The 19,445-nt window shown below is 44.2% G+C and overlaps 1 protein-coding gene across 8 annotated transcripts in view; it reads right to left on the reverse strand.

Moving 5' to 3' along the window:
- LSAMP (limbic system associated membrane protein) overlaps positions 1 to 19,445 on the reverse strand; it is an 889,023-nt gene that overhangs the window by 104,633 nt on the left and 764,945 nt on the right. For all 8 annotated transcript variants that reach the window (XM_054002813.1, XM_054002791.1, XM_054002799.1 and 5 more), the window contains one exon: positions 9,518 to 9,643. In XM_054002813.1, coding sequence (XP_053858788.1) covers positions 9,518 to 9,643 — 126 coding nt within the window. The remainder of the gene's footprint in view (positions 1 to 9,517; positions 9,644 to 19,445) is intronic.

Raw genomic sequence — 19,445 nt, forward strand, 5'->3', positions numbered from 1 at the left:
AAACACACAGTCAAGTGCTCACAAATAATGCATGCAGCAGTGTGCACCTGCATACTCATGCAGCTTTTACAAATCTACAGGCTGCACAGCAGGTAAGGAGGGTGTCAGTGACATATGGCCACCATTACAGTGCTCGTAATTAGGATGATCCTGCCAGCAATTCTCAGCCAGGCGCATGCAATAGGGCAGTGACCCACAGGCACCTTTATGAGAAGCCTGAGGAGCCCCTGGGAGACTGCATTGCTCTTCCCTTTGCAGCAATCTCATCTCCTACCAGTGCCTTTCCTGGGATACAAGTCCAGACAAGGGGTGGCTCTTTGAATGTACTCTACAGCACGATAGATATGGTCCTGTCCTCATTTTACGACCCTTCCAATCTGCCACTGTCCTCAGTCAATACAACTGAAATCTCCCACAATCACTGCCTTTTCCAGACCATCAATACCTGCATTACACTTTTCTACCTTGCAGATTGTACTGATCCTTTGGCAGGATATGCTTCTCTTTCCAATGGCTTGAGTCACTCCAAACGGGGCGTGAAATTCAAAGGCTGCATCAGACCACAGCTCCTGCTCTCCTGGATGGGCCTGCACTCCCCAGCCCCTCCCAGCCCCTCTGCTTTGCTCCTCTGCCGCAGTAACACTACGCTGGGCAGTCACTGGGAGTTTATGAGAAAGGATGATTTGTTCAGCCAGTGCATGAAAAAATACAGAGTACATCAGAAGAGTCGTATTTTTCAGGTGCTGTTCTGAAAGAAAAGAGGATCTGAAGAAGAAATAAGAACAATGCTTTTGTACATGCACCTCCTAAGAAAAAAATAACCCCCTGAATCATGTTTCCAGTCTCTCACACTTTTCTTCAGACAGGAAAGGGAGCGATGTTGTGAAGACATATTTCTGAAAGGCTCAGAAAGGAGGCTGACAAAGCAAACAGAGCACAAGTGTTCACTACACCAGGGTCTGTCACAGCCTGGCGTTACTGAAATAGCTCAGTGCCTTCAGCTGGGAGACTCCCACTTCCACTACAACTGTATTCAGGCCTGGGAGAAAAGCTCCACACTGCAGGAGGCTGAGTGACATCTGACCTTGCTGAAACAGTTTCAGGATATCTTGCCCCTAAAGCTGGCTTTCTCTTTGCCGTAGGTTATCTGCACATACAGGAGACTCTTGCAAATAATCTGCTTCTCCCTACATGCCACTCTTCTCTCTCACACTATTTTCCAGCTATCTCTAGAGCTGGAATATATAAGCAGCTTCATGATGAGGATTGGTGTGGGGGTGGAGACAGAGGCAAGAGACAGTAGGATAATTGTGCAAGAGATGCTTGAAGGGGTGAAGGCTTTGGGGCTGTCTGTAGGGAAACTCCCTCCAGATATCCTGTCCTGGCAGGAACTGTGTGCTGCAGTAGATGCTGTCATCTATGCTCACTGTGGTCCTGAGATGAGACACTAGGTCTGGCTCCAGTGCAGAATATATCAGGCACTGAAGTCAGTGCAGCCCCTGAGATCACTTGTAGTCACATAACAGCATAATAGCAAAATGGTGGTCTCTCCCTTTAAATGAAAAAAAAAAAAAAAAAAAAAAAAAAAAAAAAAAAAAAAAAAAAAAAAAGAAGAAGCATGGACCATAAGCTACTACCTTAACTTTCCCCTCCTAAGTGAAACCACTTATAGATTACAGCTACAAGAGAAAAAAAATGCAGCATCCCCATTTTCTTCTTAAGGCTAGCTTTCTTAAGGATGTTTGAATTGCAACTATTCAATTTAACATGCTATGAATTTTTTCTTGCTTTAATTCACGATCAACCTCTCTGTATCTTTACAAGCACATTTAAATTTCCAGATGCAAGCTACAGCTGCAAATACAGAACTGCCAATGGGGAATATGACCTCCAGATGGCAGGGGGAATGGGACCCAGTCCTAAAATATCCACCTTTTCTCTGGTGAATCCAGAGAACCTCTGTCCCCAAACCAGCAGCTCCAAGCACAAAGGACCCAAAGCAGACTTGTGAGTTCAGATCACTAGAGGGAGACACAGCAACACACACATCCACACCTCATCAGTGTCCTGCACTCAGTAACCTTCTCTTCAGACGTTTTGTTTTACTGCAGTTGACTACCTGAGTGCTAAATGGTGTGTTTGGAGAACAAGGAAGGCTGGTAGGGAAGGCAGCCAGATGGACTGCATCTACCAGTCTCAGCAGGGCAGGCCTAGGAGACCTCTCCTCTTTTTGTCCTAGTCAGGACAAAAAAGTCCCTTGATTTTAATGGGACTTTTCCTAATGGGTAGGAATGATGGAGAATTGGAAAGTTCATTAAGTTGCTGTTGTGATCCTGCTCGTGAAAGCACATGGTGATTCCTTTTCCTGACATCATTTATTATGGGAGATTTTGAATACTCATCTTCTGGGGTGCTCAGTTTTCACTCCCACATCTAAACCCTCTGGGATCCTTCAAGACTGGCTCATGGAGGTAGGGGAGGAAAAGCACCTAGCTGTTCCTGGATGCCCCAGCTAAACAGGAGTGTCCCCAGTGAGTATCACTAAGCTTGAGGGTAGAGGCACAGCACTGCAAAGACAGCAATATTATAGCATGCAGTGAACTAGAAAAATCCTGCTTTTCTGTAGGTGGAGGAAAGTTTTCATATGGACACAATCCAGCTCAGCCTTTAAAATGCCATGGAAAAGACTTTAACAGCATGACCAACTAGAATTGGTACCCATCTGGGAAAAGATAAAAAGGAGGCAACTGTACCAGACTCCAATTTGCTGCAAAGAGCAACATTTTTATGTGACAGGAAGGCAACTAACTTGGTACAGAACTGCCACATCTTGCCAGCAGCACAGACAACCTTGCCAGAGGTGGAGCAGACAAGCACTGACCAGAAGACTCCACATGTTCCTCTCCAACCACTGCTGTAGGCAACAGGGTAAATTTCCTCCTCACAAAAGCTTTATTTGTCTGTTTCCCCATAAATGCCAAAATACTCATAAGGCCTTGCTCTCTCTCTCTGCCCTAGGACAGTAGAGAGAAATCAAAGTTGTCAAAAAAAAGGAACATTTCATGCATAAACAGTGTTTGTACTGAAACAGCATCACAGCCCACAGTAACCGAACGGAGCATTATTGCAAGATGATTACAAGAGGAAGGATCCCTGTGCAATGCATGTGTTGCTGGGCATAGAAGGAAGAAGGTAAAGTGTGCTGGGGAGACAGAGCCTTCACAACTTAAGTCTGTTACAGGTGAGGAAGGAGGCAATATGGATCTAACTTGTGGGCCCTAAGAAAAACAGACCTCTAAAAATATAAGAAATATGGAAAAAGTGTTAGTGGGAAGCAAGTAGAGGTTGAAACAACTTTGGATGCCTTCTGGAGAAGACCTGAAAAAGTTGAAAGCTTGGCTTGTTTCCCAGGCTCTTTATGAGCCAGCATCCTCTTCCCTTTTTTTTTTTTTTCTTTTTTTTTCCCTACATATTGGATAAGATGAAGACTAGCTCAAGAGAAAAAGGCATCTCAGAAAGTGTGCTAAAACAAACAGGGAGTGTATAAGAGGTAAAGCGAAAGGTCTCTGTGGAAGATGTTTTACCAGAAAGTATTTTGAAGTGAAAGAAGGAAAAAAAAAAAAAAAAAAAAAGAGGAAAAGGAGACCTGTTTAAAAAAATCATCAGCTGCCTCAGTTGTTTTGTTAAACAAATACCTTGTAAACCTCAAGTTTCCTGAGACAGTTTCATGGGGAGAAGGTTGTGAAATTAGAAGAACTGGCACAGTAATGCCACAAATCCCCACCAAATCCAAACAAGAACCCCACCCCATGCCTCCCAAAACAAGGCTGCTTTTCTCTACAGCTGTTTTACTAAGGTTTTAGGAGAGCAGCAGAAAGATGGGCTAAATCCAAATGCTTTAGATAACCAGAAAATCTGCTTCCCACCGCTACCTACTGACCACAGGGCTGACTTGTGATTCTACAGGAGGATTTTCTGCTTGTTACTTTCTTTGGGCATAAACTGTGTTTTCCTGTGCAACACAAAGTGAAGCAACAAGGCTTTGGACTTAGGCGGCAATGAGAAGCAAGCCAACACAAGACATAATGAGCAAAGTTGCCCATTGTGACCAATATGGCCTTCTTAACTCATGCCTTCAGAAAGCTCTCTGTCTCTGCTTGCTTCAATACTCAGCTCCACAAGGAGACTGGCATGCACTGAAGGAAAATACACAAGTGGGGGGGGGTGTGAGATAATCTGTCTTTTTCACTTTAGGTCTTATCCTGATCTCTGAGCCCCAAAGCATGAAGTTTAACATCCTTTTCAATATCTTTATTGTGAATAAGAAGAATATCCAGATTTGTTCACATTATCCTCAGGAATACAGAAGCTGGTTGAGTCTTGCCAAGTTCTCGTCTTTAAATAACTTTCCATGGCAATGATTTCTACAGCTGTTTATAAACATATTATATGTATACCATCTCAATTACACAGGGCATTGAGGCACATTTCTGTATTCTCTATCCCTCCTAAATTTCCCAGGCTACGGTAAATTCCCTGAGACTCAATGTGAATTTCTAGCACCCTCTAGGGAGAATCAGACTGGCATATTTGACAAGCCTTCTCATCTCCTTTCGTTGTATGCTGTGACATGAAACTTGGGTGTTGCAATCAATACTTACCTGCTTTGCACTAGACTGGTTTTTCTTATGCTGTGATTACCACTGTAACAACTAAGCTCTTTTTCTGAGCCAAAGTGGGTTTCTTTAGATTGTCAGGGGGAATTTGGAAAAAATCCAGAGTGCTTTCTTCTCCATCAAGTGGCCTTGCTGGGCTGAGGCCAAGGAAGTTAGATCCAGAATGGGATACCTAGTGGCTTTATACAGGTTTCATACTCTGTAGCTTCTCTAGGAAAAGGGAATTGCTTGTTCCTCAACTGGTAACTCAATCCCTCAACTTTAGTCAATATAGCTTTGTCTCCCTGTCACCAGCTCTCGGGCTGTCATCAGCACGGGTGCTAAAGGCATTTCCCAGAGCACCCATGAGCAAGGCCCTTGGGAAGGCTTCAATCACTGATGCTTTGTGGCAAAGAAGAAAAAACACAAATGTTTCTCCTCTTGTGAGCTCAAGTACAAGCTTCTCAGCACAGAAGATGGCTTTTTCTTCTGCTTTTGCCTGCCCATGCACAGCAAAAGGATTGGCAGTGAGATCTCTTGTAATCCCAAGACCTTGTAACAACTGTTCACATTCATATTGCTGCAAACCTGATTCACAAGAGGCCACTCTTTAGGGCTTCTCTTTAGAGTTTATTGGTAAGGATATGAATGTACATTAATTTTTCTTCTTCCCAGAAAGCTCTTTTTCAGTCAACCAGGCACCTAGCTTGGCTCTGAATAAGACACAGAGATGAGAAATGATAAATTATACTCTGGACTATGATCTCAGCAGCTTACAGGTAGGGAGAAGACACATTAGCCTGAATAAACATAAGTCAGTAGAGACAATGAGTAAAACTAAAATGGGCTTGAAATTACTGCAGTATTTTCTTGACTGTGTTGGTTGTTCTCCTGGTGCAATGTACAGGGAAAAAAGAGCTCCTTCTAACATAACTACTCACAGATGGGTAGGCTGCCTGTGGTATCCCTCACAGACCATGTAAGTGTGATAAGTGATAAATGGTCCTGTGTCAGGACCTTGTCCAAGATGTGGTTCTGCTATGGGATATTTGAGGATATTGCATTCAGTGACAAAAAATAATCTATGCCTTTGTGGGGCATGGATTAGGCAGGTTATAAGCTAATATTAAGGAGAGTAAAACAATAGGGTACCACCCAGTCTTGGTACAAAGAATCTGGGCTTTGTCCCTTTCAAGAGATGAGACTATGGAGTGTTCCCTAGTGAAGTATTCCTAACGCTGACAACTGCTAATTCATGCAGGCTGCATAGGGCATCATCAATACTCACCCCCACTCCAACTGAACACATCATAGTTTCCTGACAAATCCAGTTCAGATTTTCAGTTTTACAGTCTTTTCTATGGCTTACCATCACAAACCAGGGTGGCAAAAGTCATCAGGTATGGCAGGCTTAACAGGCCTGCAGCTGTGTCTTGAACCACAGGAATGGGATCAGACTATGTTCAGGGAGGGATGTGCTGGCCTGCTGATGGAAGGTGCAGGTCAGTGATCCCAGAAAAGAGCTCTGCTAGCTGGAGGAGAAGAGCTAATGAAGCTGTTTGTGCTCCCAGACAATGCCTGTTAAATTATCCACAACTACTCTGACCAGGTTGCCAATGTCCTACAGAACAATGGCCTGTCAGGTGAGAAAGAAAAGGGTCTGTGTGACTCTCTTCACCTGCTCCGTCAAAATACAGTCTACCAATCATCTGAAGAGGAATGTAAGAGGAGAGCAAGGACTTGCATCGTTCCAAGGAATGTCATTCCTGCTTCCATCAAATTAAAGGTGATCTGTATCGTCATTTGCCATTGAATTATTAAAGTATTTTTCCCCTTACCTGCCTTCCTCCTAGGTGTCAGTGCTACAGTCATCAACCTCAGTCACACTTCAGCTTTCTCACAGGGTTAGGAGAGGTTTTTTTCCTGTGGGCTGCTTGAGGGTATCAGGATTTATAGTTGAAGTGAGAAAAATGTCCGGTTCAACTGCTCACTGAAGAACCAGTACAGGAAGCAACACAGCAGTTTATAAATCAATTTTTTTACTTCCCAGATAGGCAGATAAGTCAGCTATGATTGCAGCATCTAAATGAACTATTACATGAATTCATACCTTCTCTGCCTAAGTACCAACACTGCCTTCCTTTTGCATTTGTATCTTCCACTTCCCAGCCAACAAGAATTAAATCAGTTCTGTGGTCCTAACCCAGGTAATTAGCCAACAAACTCTATTGATAAAGTCAATGAATGAAAGAAACAGCAGACAAGATTGCTAATGAACTCCTTGAGGAGAGCGCACAGAGAAAAAGTAATTTGGCCCTCTTGCCCCCTGAAAGGGGTTTAATTTCACTATCTGGCCATTCAAAACCTCCCACACAAGCTCAATAACACTCTTTCTTCCAGTTCTGCACTCACAAGTTTAACCATGAAAAAAATTGAAGGAGAGAGATATATTTTAGGAACCTTTACAATGATCTAAAATAGCTCTTTGATGCATAGCAGATGTCTTCAGAAATCGCATAAATGGAGCCAAAATGCCTTGCACTTCTGGAAAAGGGAGATTCCGAGATAAGACATGTTTCCAACTGCAGCAGCTCTGGAAGGGATTTGGAATTTATATTAATTGTCAACCTCAAGGAAAACATTTAAAATAAATCCTTCTGTCTCCCATTTTGAGACAAGTGTCTTACTGGGCTTTATGCTGCTCAAAGACCTGATGTCTGCCTGAAAGCAGTTCCTCTGTATCTCTAAAAGACAGCAGATGGGTTCAGATGGGGAAAAAGAAAGAACCACAATCAGTAACACATGGAAGTGACAGACTGAGGACTGCCTGCCCTTCATCATAACCTCTAGTTTGTTACACAGGAGGTGCTTGGCAGGCTTCACTGTAGGGAGGAGGACTGAGGAGGGATTGGAAAGGAGTCAGTGAGATGGTGCTGAGGGATGCTAACAAGGCAACATCTCTGAGACACGCAGCATGGGAGAAAAAATGTGAAGGGACATGCTGGAAAACTGAACAACAGAGCCAAGAAAACTGTCCCCACGGTCACAGTAGGGATGGGATTCTTCAGTTCTGTTGCTAGCTGTGGGGATAGCCAGAGTGAGGATTTGTTCTGTGGAGACTTTTGTAAAGAGGCAAAAAAAAAAAAAAAAAAAAAAAAAAAAAAAAAAAAAAAAAAAATCTGTGTCTGATACAGTGAAGTAGGTGGTAAAAATGAAAAACTCCCACAAAGCAGCAACAGTAAAAATGATGAGCCAAGCCAAGAATCTTCTAACTGCTCTGAAGAATGCAACTCTTGTGTACCAGGTCTTAGATTTCATGAAGATTTAACACTCTTAACTCAGGCTGTGCTCAGAGAGTGGCTAGGGAATATCTTTTAGTTGGATACAAGAAAGAGAACCGATGCAGCAGTTATATGGAAGATTTGATATGAAGTAAACCTTAAGATCAGAAATACCAGAGCTAGAAGATTCTATATACATAATCAAAGATGAAAAAAAATAAGTTCTCCTATGCATACAAATGGCACAGTCATACTTAATTCTGAAAAAAACAGAAGAGAAAAGTCAGGTAGTGATGATAATAGCACAGAGGACTAGTGTTCCTCTAATCAGCCTTGCTCTCACTTCTTCCTGGCAGGCTTTCCTCATCTTTTTTTCTCTTGGCATTGAAAGAAAAAGAAATGGGTCAGAAATACAGACTGCATATCTAGCTTTCATATACCTGAAAGCTCAGGAGAACTTTGGTTTGGCTGAAGAGACAAGACAGGAAATCTAAGTAACCCCAATCTCAACTACAGGCTCCAAATCCAGGGGGTTCTGGATGTAGCCTTTAGCTCTGTTCCAATGTGTCATTCTACCTCTCTCTCCCCAACTTTCTTTCTGAAAGACTCTCCCCTTTTCTGGCTGCTGAGCTGCAGTAGAAAGCTGGACTATCTGTAGCACATGCAGAATGTTCTCTGCCTTCCTCAAACCCTCTTTAACCCTTTACATGTATGGGAATATCACAGAAGATCATTCATATGGGGCTAATCGATGTTTTCCCCATGCATTTTAGATTAAAGAGTATCTGATAGGAAAAGAAGTCAGCTAAAGAGTTTTTCTTTCCTCCAAGGACATGATATGAAGGGATAGACACCTATCTTTTGTTCTCATCCTACTGTTAAGTCTTTAGGGGTTGAAGGTTTCCTTGCAACCCAACCTGCTAACCCCACAGAGTCTGGCTACTAAGAGACATTCTCCTCCCAACCTTGCCACATCTTTAAGCATGGAGGGCACAGTCAGATAGCAGAACAAAGATGGTGAGATCTCCTTTATTCTGTTACCATCCTGCTCTTCACTCACCTTGAAGATCAATTGCCTTCTTTACTCAACTCAGAAGACACAATTCTTCTGGCTGTCTGCCAAAGTGAAGAGCAGTATGAAAGAAACTGGGCCACTGTTTGCCTCTCCCTTTTAAGGCAAATCAGTAGGAAGCAAATCCTATGGTTTTCAGAAAGAACCTTTTTTATGCAGTGTCTCAACAGAAATCCTTTTCCCTCAGTCTAGCACCAGCAGCATTTCATCTCCATTGCTGTGTTGTGCATTACCAGCAGTAGAGACTGGGACAACTAGATGAAGACCTAAGCTAATAGAATTACAGGTCCAATTCTGCAGAGCATCTATTGAAGTAATTTCATTTGTTCACTTGGAAAACCTGGTTATTGTGCCTGGGAATTCACACTGCAAAACAAGCTTGAAGTGCACTTAAGATTCTTGCCACTTTTCACTATAGCTGCCTATATTGCTACTGAAATTTTCTTTGATGCTGGAAGAGAATGGAACTACTGTACAGTTCACAAATTGAATCCAGTTGGATTTCTTACCTGTAGGAGTGAGGTGCCTCCAGGTGATGACAGGCTCAGGACGCCCATTTGCCATGCAAACCAGGGTCACATTGCTGCCCTCATTCACGGTGATGTCCGAGGAGATATTGGAGATCTTTGGTGGAACTGTGAAGACAAAAGAAAGTTTGACCTTGTTATAAGCAGAATCATGGAGGGCAGCTTGCCTGGCTTAATCATCTACCAACCTATTAACCAGACCCAGCCAGAAACTCATCTCACAGGCTGCACCCCTCTCACTACTAGCTGGGTTTCTGAAATTACATCAGAGTAGTATGTACTGGTGTGTAGTTTGTATTTTAAGAGTCTACAGCTAGAAAGGGCCTGTGCTGCAACTGCAATGCTTTGTGTTTGGACAAGTTTGGGGGTATTCATAAAATGACCTCTCAGGACTTGCCTGCCTACCTCAAGGCTGCATGGAAGGGATCAGCAGGCTCCAAGTATCATCCTAGCTAATTTTTACATTCCAGGGAGTCCCAGATGGAGTCCTACATCCTCCTGCAGGATGCCAGGCTTCAAGGCATTGACTCAAAGAGTGTGTTAGTTATTGGTTTCTGTGACACCTTTCAGCCAAGAGGGATCCCCCATGGGCTACCTGCAGTAATTAGCTTCTGGATGACTGCACCACACATGGCAGACCACCAAAGGCACAGCAGAATCTTTAAGATTCACAAGATCAGCCATGACTTGGGCATTCAAGATCCTTAAAAACTTTCCAGGCTGAGTTTGTGTCATGGCTCCAGAGAGACCATGAATTGGGACCTGAACAGGCACTTCCAGGTGTGGAATGTGCCACCTCCAGGTGTGGAGCTGTTGCAGTCTTTCCTTTCTCACATCCATGTCTTGCTTCCATGCTTCACACCCCATGTCAGGTGGTGAGGGATTTTCACTAAAAAGGAATCCTTGATTTTTTTTGTAATATATTTTCAGCTTCCAAATTTGTGTGTAGTGAGGAATGAAACAACATCATTTTCTGCTTTGCTTACCACAGAGTAAACAGACAGGAGCTCCCTCTTCCCCCTCCCTGGCAGGAGTGGCTGATGGTCCTTTTGAGGCAACACTGCCTATAAGCTAGGTGGGGAAAAGGAAATGAAGCCTGGAAAGAGCAACTCACTACTTCCAGCTGTGTTGCTGGATTCACATGAATGCTGTTTACAACCCACAGCTCATTAGCCCTTCTCTGTAGGCCCCAAACTCATGGACAACGTTTGAGTATCTATGACCATGGGACCCCCTTGGAGGAAGAGAACCTGTTGAGCAAAGTGAGGCATCTATTTTCCAACAGGCTCACTCACCCAGGCAAGGAGGGATTTAAGCCAGGCGCACTGGGGAAGGATTGCTGTGATCTGTGGACAAGTGATAATGCAGAGGGCAGGGAGGGAGCAGCTGGGGGGCAACACAATGGGGAAGCCTTTTGCACGCCTTGGGAAAGCAGGACAGCTGGGGGCCCACCTCAAATGCCTGTGCAGCAGTGCAAGTAGCACGGTGGAAAAACAGGAGGAATCAGATGTTCACATGGATTCACAGTGGATATGTGTGAAAAACCATCGGGATGAAAGAGCTGGGGTAAGACAGCTCTTAGGACTGGCCTGTAACTCAGATACAGGCTTTCTAAGGAAGACAGGTGGGAAAGAAGAGGAAAAGAAATGCAAAGCAGTGGCTGGCATGTACCCAGCTCTGGATGGTGAACTAGCTCAGATGTAAGCATCAGTGGATATCACAGTGCCACCCCTGTTCCTTGGTTAAGAAGAGGCGATACTGCTTTAGACAGGTAGAATAAGCCTCGTAGTAACAGTCCCTCTTTAGGGACCAACCATCTTGATATTTTCTGGAAGGGAGAAAGTGCTAGGCTCAAGCAGTCCAGGACACGTGGGGGTCCTTCAGGTTCAGCATGAGTTAGCAGTATGCTCTTGCAGTGAAGAACAAGCGTCCTGGGTTGTATTAGCAAGAGTGTAACCCCCCGAGTGGAGGGAAGAGTCTAAAACCCTTTACATGCTGCTTATTAGACAGCATCTCAGGCACTCTATCAGTGTTGGGCTCCCCAGTACAAGAAGGCCATCAACACACTGGAGCAAGTCCACTGGAAGGCTCCCAAGATGGTCAGAGGGCTATAGCACATGACTTCCCATGAGAAGGGTCTAAGAGAGATGGGTCTCTTCAGTCTGAAGAAGAGAAGGCTGAGGGAGATCTTATTGCTCTCTACAAAAAGTGAGTGGGAATGTGCAGAAAAGAGACAGGCAGGCTTTTCTCAGAGGTGCACAGTGAACATTGAAAAGCAGCTAACATGAGCTGCAATGTAAGGAAGATTCTGACTCAAGGAAAAAGCTTTTACTTTCAAAAAGTCAAGACAGGAAAGGGCTCCTCAGAGAGGGGATAGAAACTCATCCCTGGAGATACAGAAAACTTGCCTTCTTTCTTTCCCAGTGGATGAGGGGAATACCCTGTCCCATGGCTCAGGACAGACTTACACATTGTTCCAGCCAGCAGATCTGCAGGCTGGTAGAGTCCTGAAAGTTCTGGTGCCAAAATCCAAACTGCTACCCTTACTTACTGGGAACAAAGCAACTTGGAGGGCCACCTCAGACCTGATAGAAGACCAACATGCACAGGAGAGGGCAGAGGGGCTTAGCCTGGAAAGAACATCAGGGCTGCTATTTCTGCAAAAGTTGTGGTCCAGGTGTTCTGTCAGGGGACACAACGAGAGTGACTTTGGAGCATCCTCAGCACAACTTCTCCATTGCATTGGCAAACCTGGGTAAGCAGAGCCCAGGAGTAAAACCAGTGACTATGCCACATTTTGGGAATATTACTGTAACCTCAAGGGGTTAACATTTGCATAAGGAAAAAAAGCCGTGCAGCAAACCAAGAAGGACTAAACTGAAGCAGGACTAGCAGGTGAAGCTATGGGCCAGTGTGAAGTCCTAGTAGAATGGTGCAATGCCAGCCAAAATGGCTGAGGAGAGAGCAGCAAAAGCCACTAAGGGCAGCAGCAGAGCTCCAGCTGGGACATGTATAAACTACTGCTCTCCAAAGCTGTCAAGACATTTTACTTCAAAGAGGATCAAGTAAACTCAGCCAGTACAAGCAGTTTTGACCATGCCTACCGAATGCCCAAGAGGAAGAGCATGTTTCCAGATGGTCATATCTGTCTTGCCACTTTTTCAGATGAGGGTGAAAAGGACATCCAAGGCTGAAATCCTGTTAGGTTCCTTTCAGCTACCACCTCGGTCAGAAGGCAAGAAAAGGCTAAGACAAGGGGGAATAGGGCAGGAAATAATTTCCCTCTAAATTTAAAACCTGGCTTGGCTTCATCTATTTAGAATCCAAAGCCAGTGGACAACAATTTCACTCAGATAAAAAGTCAGAGACTTAATTTTCAGGGCATCAAGCCAGCATGTTAAAATGCCAAAACTCTCAGCACCACCAACAGTTAGCATTGCCTCCTTGGCACTTGTCATTACTTTGCACACACCTTTTTAGGACAACCTTAAAATGAGAAGCTTTGACCTTATTATTTTTCCCCATGTGTGGGTTGTATTATGTTTTCACAGGTCCTAGACTGCTGGAAGAAGGATTGTTGAGAATAAAACCTCCTGGGACCAGAATCTACTGGGTGTCATAGCCTCCATTTGCCCAGCCATCTCCTGTTAACCCTCAAGTGGAAAATTCTTTTGTGAGTGGCCTCTCTGAACTATTAGCAGAGGCAAACCCACAGGCTGCAGCCTCACAGAAGGGCAAATGCTACAGCTCAACAGCACTTACAGGCATTTTCATTATTTGACTAAAAGCTTTTTACTTCAGGGGAAATCAGGCTGCTGCTGCTGGACCCCTCTGGCTCCAAGGACCATGGGAAAGCACTGCCAGGGTCTTAGGTACTGCTGAAAAAGATAAGATTGTCATATTTTTTCTGCTTTTTCAGTGTAAATCACTTGGAGTATTCACTACAGTGTGCTTAGAATGCCCCTAGTTGGGGTGGGGAGCAGAGCCAGACATGAAAGGGAGCACACTGTAGTACCCTACTCCTCCATCCCCAGAGAGGGAGGATGTCCCACCCACAGTAGGGACTCTCCGTCTCTGGAGAAATGGGAGTGAACCCTGAGAAGAATGGCTTAAAACTCACATATTTGTTTCTTCTGCATTTCACATCTATAGGACAAGGCTGATGCCAGCCCAGCATCTCATCTTCCACATCACTGACAGCAAATAACAAATCCCAAAGTAACCAGTGCCCATTCTCCATGAAAGAAGCTCACATTGGAAGAGAAGGAGAGCTGCAAGGCAGGAGTGAGACAAGGGCAGAGATACTGTTGGGTGCCCTGGACTGGGAGGGCTGCAGGGCAGGAGGGGTACAAGGTCAGAGCTGGTGTGGGAGATTTTAAGTCCCAAAAAAGATACAGTGACAGAGCTAGGTAGAACAGGCTTGTGCAGAAACAGCTTGCACCGAGGCTGTTCTAGTTAATTGCCGTCAATCCTTCACTTCATGACAACTGCAACTCACATTAATTTAAATAATAAGAAAGACTGAGACATGAAATATAGATCATGCTCCCCCAGCACAATCACTGTTGCTCTCCAGATGAAAACAGGTGATTTGTTTCCACAAAAACACCCGCTATAGCAGTTATTACAGACCAGGGGCTGCATACGCAAGGCAGCAAGGAAACCACAAACAAGCAAACACACAAACATCTGCTGCTGTTATCCTTGACTTTTATGACCAAAGCTCTTCAGAGCTCAAAACTCCTCCTGAGATATTACCTGGGATGGTGTGGGTGGGCTGGATCAATGTTCTGATTCAAGGCTATGGAAGGAGGCAAAGAGCAGTGTACACCCCTAATGTCAGTAAATGAATGAGCCCAAAGGTTCAGAGACACAAGTTCATATGCAGGAGACAAGCTCCTTAGTGCCTTTCCAGGAGTGCAATGGGGGATGGAATAAGAAATTATCAAGGCCACCCTTGCTAAAGGACCGCTTCTAGAGATCTTTTCCTTATGTTTATGCTGAACCTGACTCATGCCACAGCTCCCAGACAGTTCAGATACCTGTCTTTTGATCAGAGCACCTAGACACAGCAAAAGCACAAAGTGGCAGGAATGGGAACCACTGCTTAGCAGAAGTTGTACAAGGGGTACTTACAGGCTGGGGGCACTAGTCCCTGGCTCCTGCACTGATGGCACTCTGCTTTCATGATGCTTCACATGACACCTCAATGCAGCAGGAGGTTGGGTTTGTGAGAAAAGGGCAGGAAGTACCGGACTAGGAACTCAACTTGGATACAACAATAAAAAATGCAAACACAGGGAGAGTGGACACCTAGGTGGAAAATTCTGAGCTGCATAAATGCACTCACATGAAATTCAGTCAGATGCCTGGACTCCTCCCTCTGGGTAAACAGTGTCTTACATCTAAGACCCTTGGATTGAGCTTTCCACTGTGGGGCAGCTACTCCCCAGTCTCCAATTCCAAGACTGCTCAACAGTACAGTATTTTGTCAATAAGTCACAAAATACATTAAAAAAATACAGCTTTTATTCCCAGTCTACAGACCTATAGTACAGCAAAAGCTATTTAATACCTCCAAGACACAGATGCAAACAGTATTGCAACTGCCTAAGAAAGCCCATAAGCTTCATTTTAAGTGGTCTAACTGCTAGTCCGAAAAAGGGCACCTTGGATACAAATGGAAAAATTCTCAATTCCTTCCATATATCCTCATTAGTTGCTTCCTCCAGTCTATTTCCTTCCTCTCTATAGGCAAGTAGGACCCCCATCTGTTGGATAAAATTAAGAGTCCCACCCACTAATACACAGGAGACACCAGCTCTCAGGGCAAAAAAAAAAAAGAAAACATCAGGACTTCTCTCCAAAGTCAAAGGAACTTTGCAGCCACTAAAACCCTCCCCAGGTGCCTATCAATTAGCCTTGAGAGAGTCCTTATTTCCTTGTCCCCAGATCCCAATTAACAGCACTTTATATAAAACACTAATAAGCCCCAAGGTAGAGGTAGGGGGGATGCTGACCATCATATGGTCCTTCAATGCTTTAGAACAGCCACCTTGCTCACCACAATTAGCGGCCCTTTCCTGGGGCAATTAATTGACAGCAAATTGGCCTCATTAGTCTTTGTTTAGTTAAAGTGTTTAGTGGTGAAAAGAGAACCTGAAGAAGGGGCTGAGCTGCTAAACACAACTAAATGGTTTAATTTCCCTCTTGTGTGTGCAGCAGGCTAATCACAGCTCTTTACAGCCCTAACAAGAAACAGCTTGTTGATGCTAAAGTCCGCAAAGGGAGCAAGCTGAGGGCTGGAAAGTAAAATCCAGACACCCTTTGGGATGCGGCATGGTAATGTTTCTGAAGCATTCTACAGAAGAAATGCGACATCAGACCCAAGATGTGTTTTTTACGGTCTGATTCACGCTGCAGCCTCAGCCAGAGGGAGACGAAGCTGTCAGCAGAGCGAGAGGGCAGAGAAGGAAGTTGCTGAACTTCATTAAAGAGAGCAGAGTCTGAAAGAGCCTTCTGACCTTCCACTCTGCTAGGCTTGTTTCACTCTGCCAATGCCTCACTCAGCATTAAAGCTTCTGTGAAGTAGAGGCAAATGCTGAAGGCTTGGTTTTGTTTTTTAATCCCCTGGGAACCAAAAACCTCTCAAAATACGCTACAGAGTTTTCACAAGGTGTAAAAATTCCCTCTTTATCGTGTCTGAAAGGGAGTGCCTCATCACGTGGCCTTTAGGGAAGAGTCTATGACAGCCGGAGCATGGAAACCAGTTTAAAAGATCTGCAGTTCCCAACCTATGGTGTGCTCCCCCACTGCTCTGCACCGCTGGAGCTGATCTCCATCAAGCATCACTGCTGATGCCAAGAGAGGCCAGGCAGAAGAGGCACAGGGGTTGCTAGCTTGGGCCTTGCATCTTGGTGAACTCCCCCCATCATACTGCTGAGCCTCACCCGCTGAGATGCCAGGCAGGAAATGGTTTAAAATCCAGATGGGGACTGTGCATATCGCACTGCCTAGGCGCAGAGAAGCAGACAGGATCCTGTAAATCAAAGCCATGTGCAAAGCTACCCATGAGCTGGGTAGCACGTCAGAGCACACCACACTGGAGAGTAAGAGCTTACAAGCTAAAACATTTTGTCTAAAGGAATGTTCTGCCTCATTCAATAGTGTCTGGACTATTTTTTCCACATAACATTGTATGGGAAGCCCTTCCAGTACATTCTTTCTTTCTTAGCAGAGAGCAGCACAGAGTGTGAACGTGTTGCACTGTCCCATTCCTGAGCTGTTGGAAAAGACAGCACAGAACTGGGTTCAATTCCTTACACTCTTTATCACTGATTTTAGACAAGTTTTTAGAAACTTGTCTCCATGAAATTTTCAGGAGAGAAATTATTTAGCTTCCACACTGAGAGAAACACAGAAAAGAACATCTTAAATCTCAAGCCAGCCTTGTTTATCAGTGCACTAAGGTGACGGTATAGGTCAGGGTTAAAAGCAGTCTCACTCCTGTTCGTAGCCCAGCACCTCCACTTCAAAACTGGATGCCAGCTTTGCACTCTAAAGCAGTTCCAGCTCTGAGCCTGAGCTCCAGCTTTTACCCAGTGCTGATTGCATTTCACCCACACCTGGCTTTTTGGTGTGCCCTCACCAAGCACAGGTTTGCAGAACCCACATTTTTGGATCCTGATGTAGTCCAGGAGAGCAGGTTCCCAGCTGTGTGCTCAGCATGTAAATGAAAGCACAAAACACAAGTCAGGCATATGCCAAATATCCGCTTATCACCAGATTTGCACCTCTGCGTATGAAGTTCTTTGCTACTAACCTTCCCTGTCTTTTCTATTAACATACTGAATTTATGCCACTCATCTGCAGTTTCTGTCTTTGAAGCACTGCTCTGTGCACTTGCTGTTTGTGTTGCTACGGTTCTTTCCGCTTGTAAAACTGACTTCAAGAGCTTTATGGCTAACCCTCCTAGAGGATCCTGCTGTGACAACACAGCCTTCCTCACAGGACATGTATAAACAACAACAGAAGTGCTTGCCATGCTAATCCCCAGGGATTAACTCTTGGAATGCCACCTAATCCCAAACATTTTAAGGACTGCAGATGTACACAGCTTTTGGTCTTTGTTTCAAGTGTGTTTACATATCCCCTTAGACTGTTCTTTTTAAATCTGGTAAGTATTTACTTTTGGGACTGAAACAATATAAAATCTTTCTTTCTGCAGACATAATCAGCCATCGTGGAAGAGAAATCCTGTGAGAAAAGTTGTCCTTAGTGTCCAGGTCCTCCAAAGATATTTCTGAGAATTTTCTTAAGAAGAACTTTTTCATAGGAACATTAAGCATGTTGGATGTATATGGCATGCAACTGAGTCAAATATGCAGCCCTTCTAGGGCTTGATTCAAAGCCAAGGAAGCTTCTCCTTTGATGTTGTTCACCTCTGGACAAGTCCTTATACAGCAAGAATGGATGATGGCTTCAAGGAAATGCAGCCAAAACAGGGATGCTTTATTAGCCAGTTGAGGGAAAAACAAAACAAAATAAAACAAACCAAACAAAAAAAAAAAAAACAACCAAACAAAAAAAACCCCAAACAAAACAAACAAACAAAAAAACCCAAAACTAAACAAAAAAAAACAAAAAAAAAACAAAAAAAAACCCACCACAAAACAAAACAAAAAAAAACCAACCCAAAAGATTGTGGGTTTTTAACTGAGTCTCAGCAGCCCTTGGCTCCTGCCTATTAACTCCTTCTTTGGGACATAGACTAGGAAGTACTGACCAGGTATGAGGAGAAAAAAATAACAGAGAAAAGCCGATGTCATTCCAGGGCAAGAGGTACAGGTCCAGAGAAGGTCCTGATTAGGCAAGTGGGGGAGTAAGTTAATTTCAGCTAATACCCCACTCTGGCTTGACAAACAGAACCAATTTTTTTGTTTGTTTTCAGATCTTGTGCTGTTGCTTATATTCAGCTCATTAGGGACAGAGTACAACAACAGAACAACCATCATGAACCAGTGATGAACATCACACAAAGGCTGAGTGAAAAAGCCATCTCTCTCCAAAGGCTGTTCTCAGATTCCCTTGACTGCCCATGGTTTATCCCACATCCTCTTCAACAAGCCATGGGGTGATAAACAGGATTCTCAAAATGTCTTGTGCATACCACATACCCAAGGATCTGGCTCAGTTTTGGCTGAGGCAGGATCTCAGTGACAAGCCTCTCACTCAAATCAAATGCATGTGGTTCATGGTAGAATATTTTTTATTAGCAGGCTTTCCTTTCTTACATGTTGCAGTGAGCAAAATGGGGCAAGACTGCTTGCTGTAACCACCTTTCAAGAGTACTTTCAGGCTTCTGGAGGAGCAGAAAGCCACAGCAGCACTTTGGAAATGCTGGGTTTGCTTTCAGTCAAAAGTATAAAGAACAAAGATAAGAATCCCATACTGGGACCTTTACACAGAATCACAGAATGTCTTGGGTTGGAATGGATATTAAACATAAAATCATGTAGTTCCAACTCCCCTGCTGTGGGCAGGGGCATCTTTTACTAGATCAGGTTTCTCAGAGCTTCATCTAACCCAGCCTTGAACACTTCCAGGGATGTGGCATCTACATCTCTTGGCAACCTGTTCCAGTGCCTCACCATGCTCATAGTGAAGAATTTCTTCCTAACACCTAATCTAAACCTGATCTCTTTCAATTTGAAGCCATTTCCCCAACCTGTCTACATGCTCTTGTCAATATTCTCCTCCATCTTTCTCATAAGATTCCTTCAGGTACTGGAAGGCACTGGAAATTAGGTCACCTCGAAGCCTTTTGCTCTCCAGGCTAAACAATCACAATTCTCTCAGCCTTTCCTTGTAGCAGAGATGCTCCACCCCTCTAATCACCTTGGTATCCCTC

This window comes from Vidua macroura, chromosome 2 (assembly GCF_024509145.1).
Source record: "Vidua macroura isolate BioBank_ID:100142 chromosome 2, ASM2450914v1, whole genome shotgun sequence".
In the NCBI taxonomy this organism is placed as follows: Eukaryota; Metazoa; Chordata; class Aves; order Passeriformes; family Viduidae; genus Vidua; species Vidua macroura.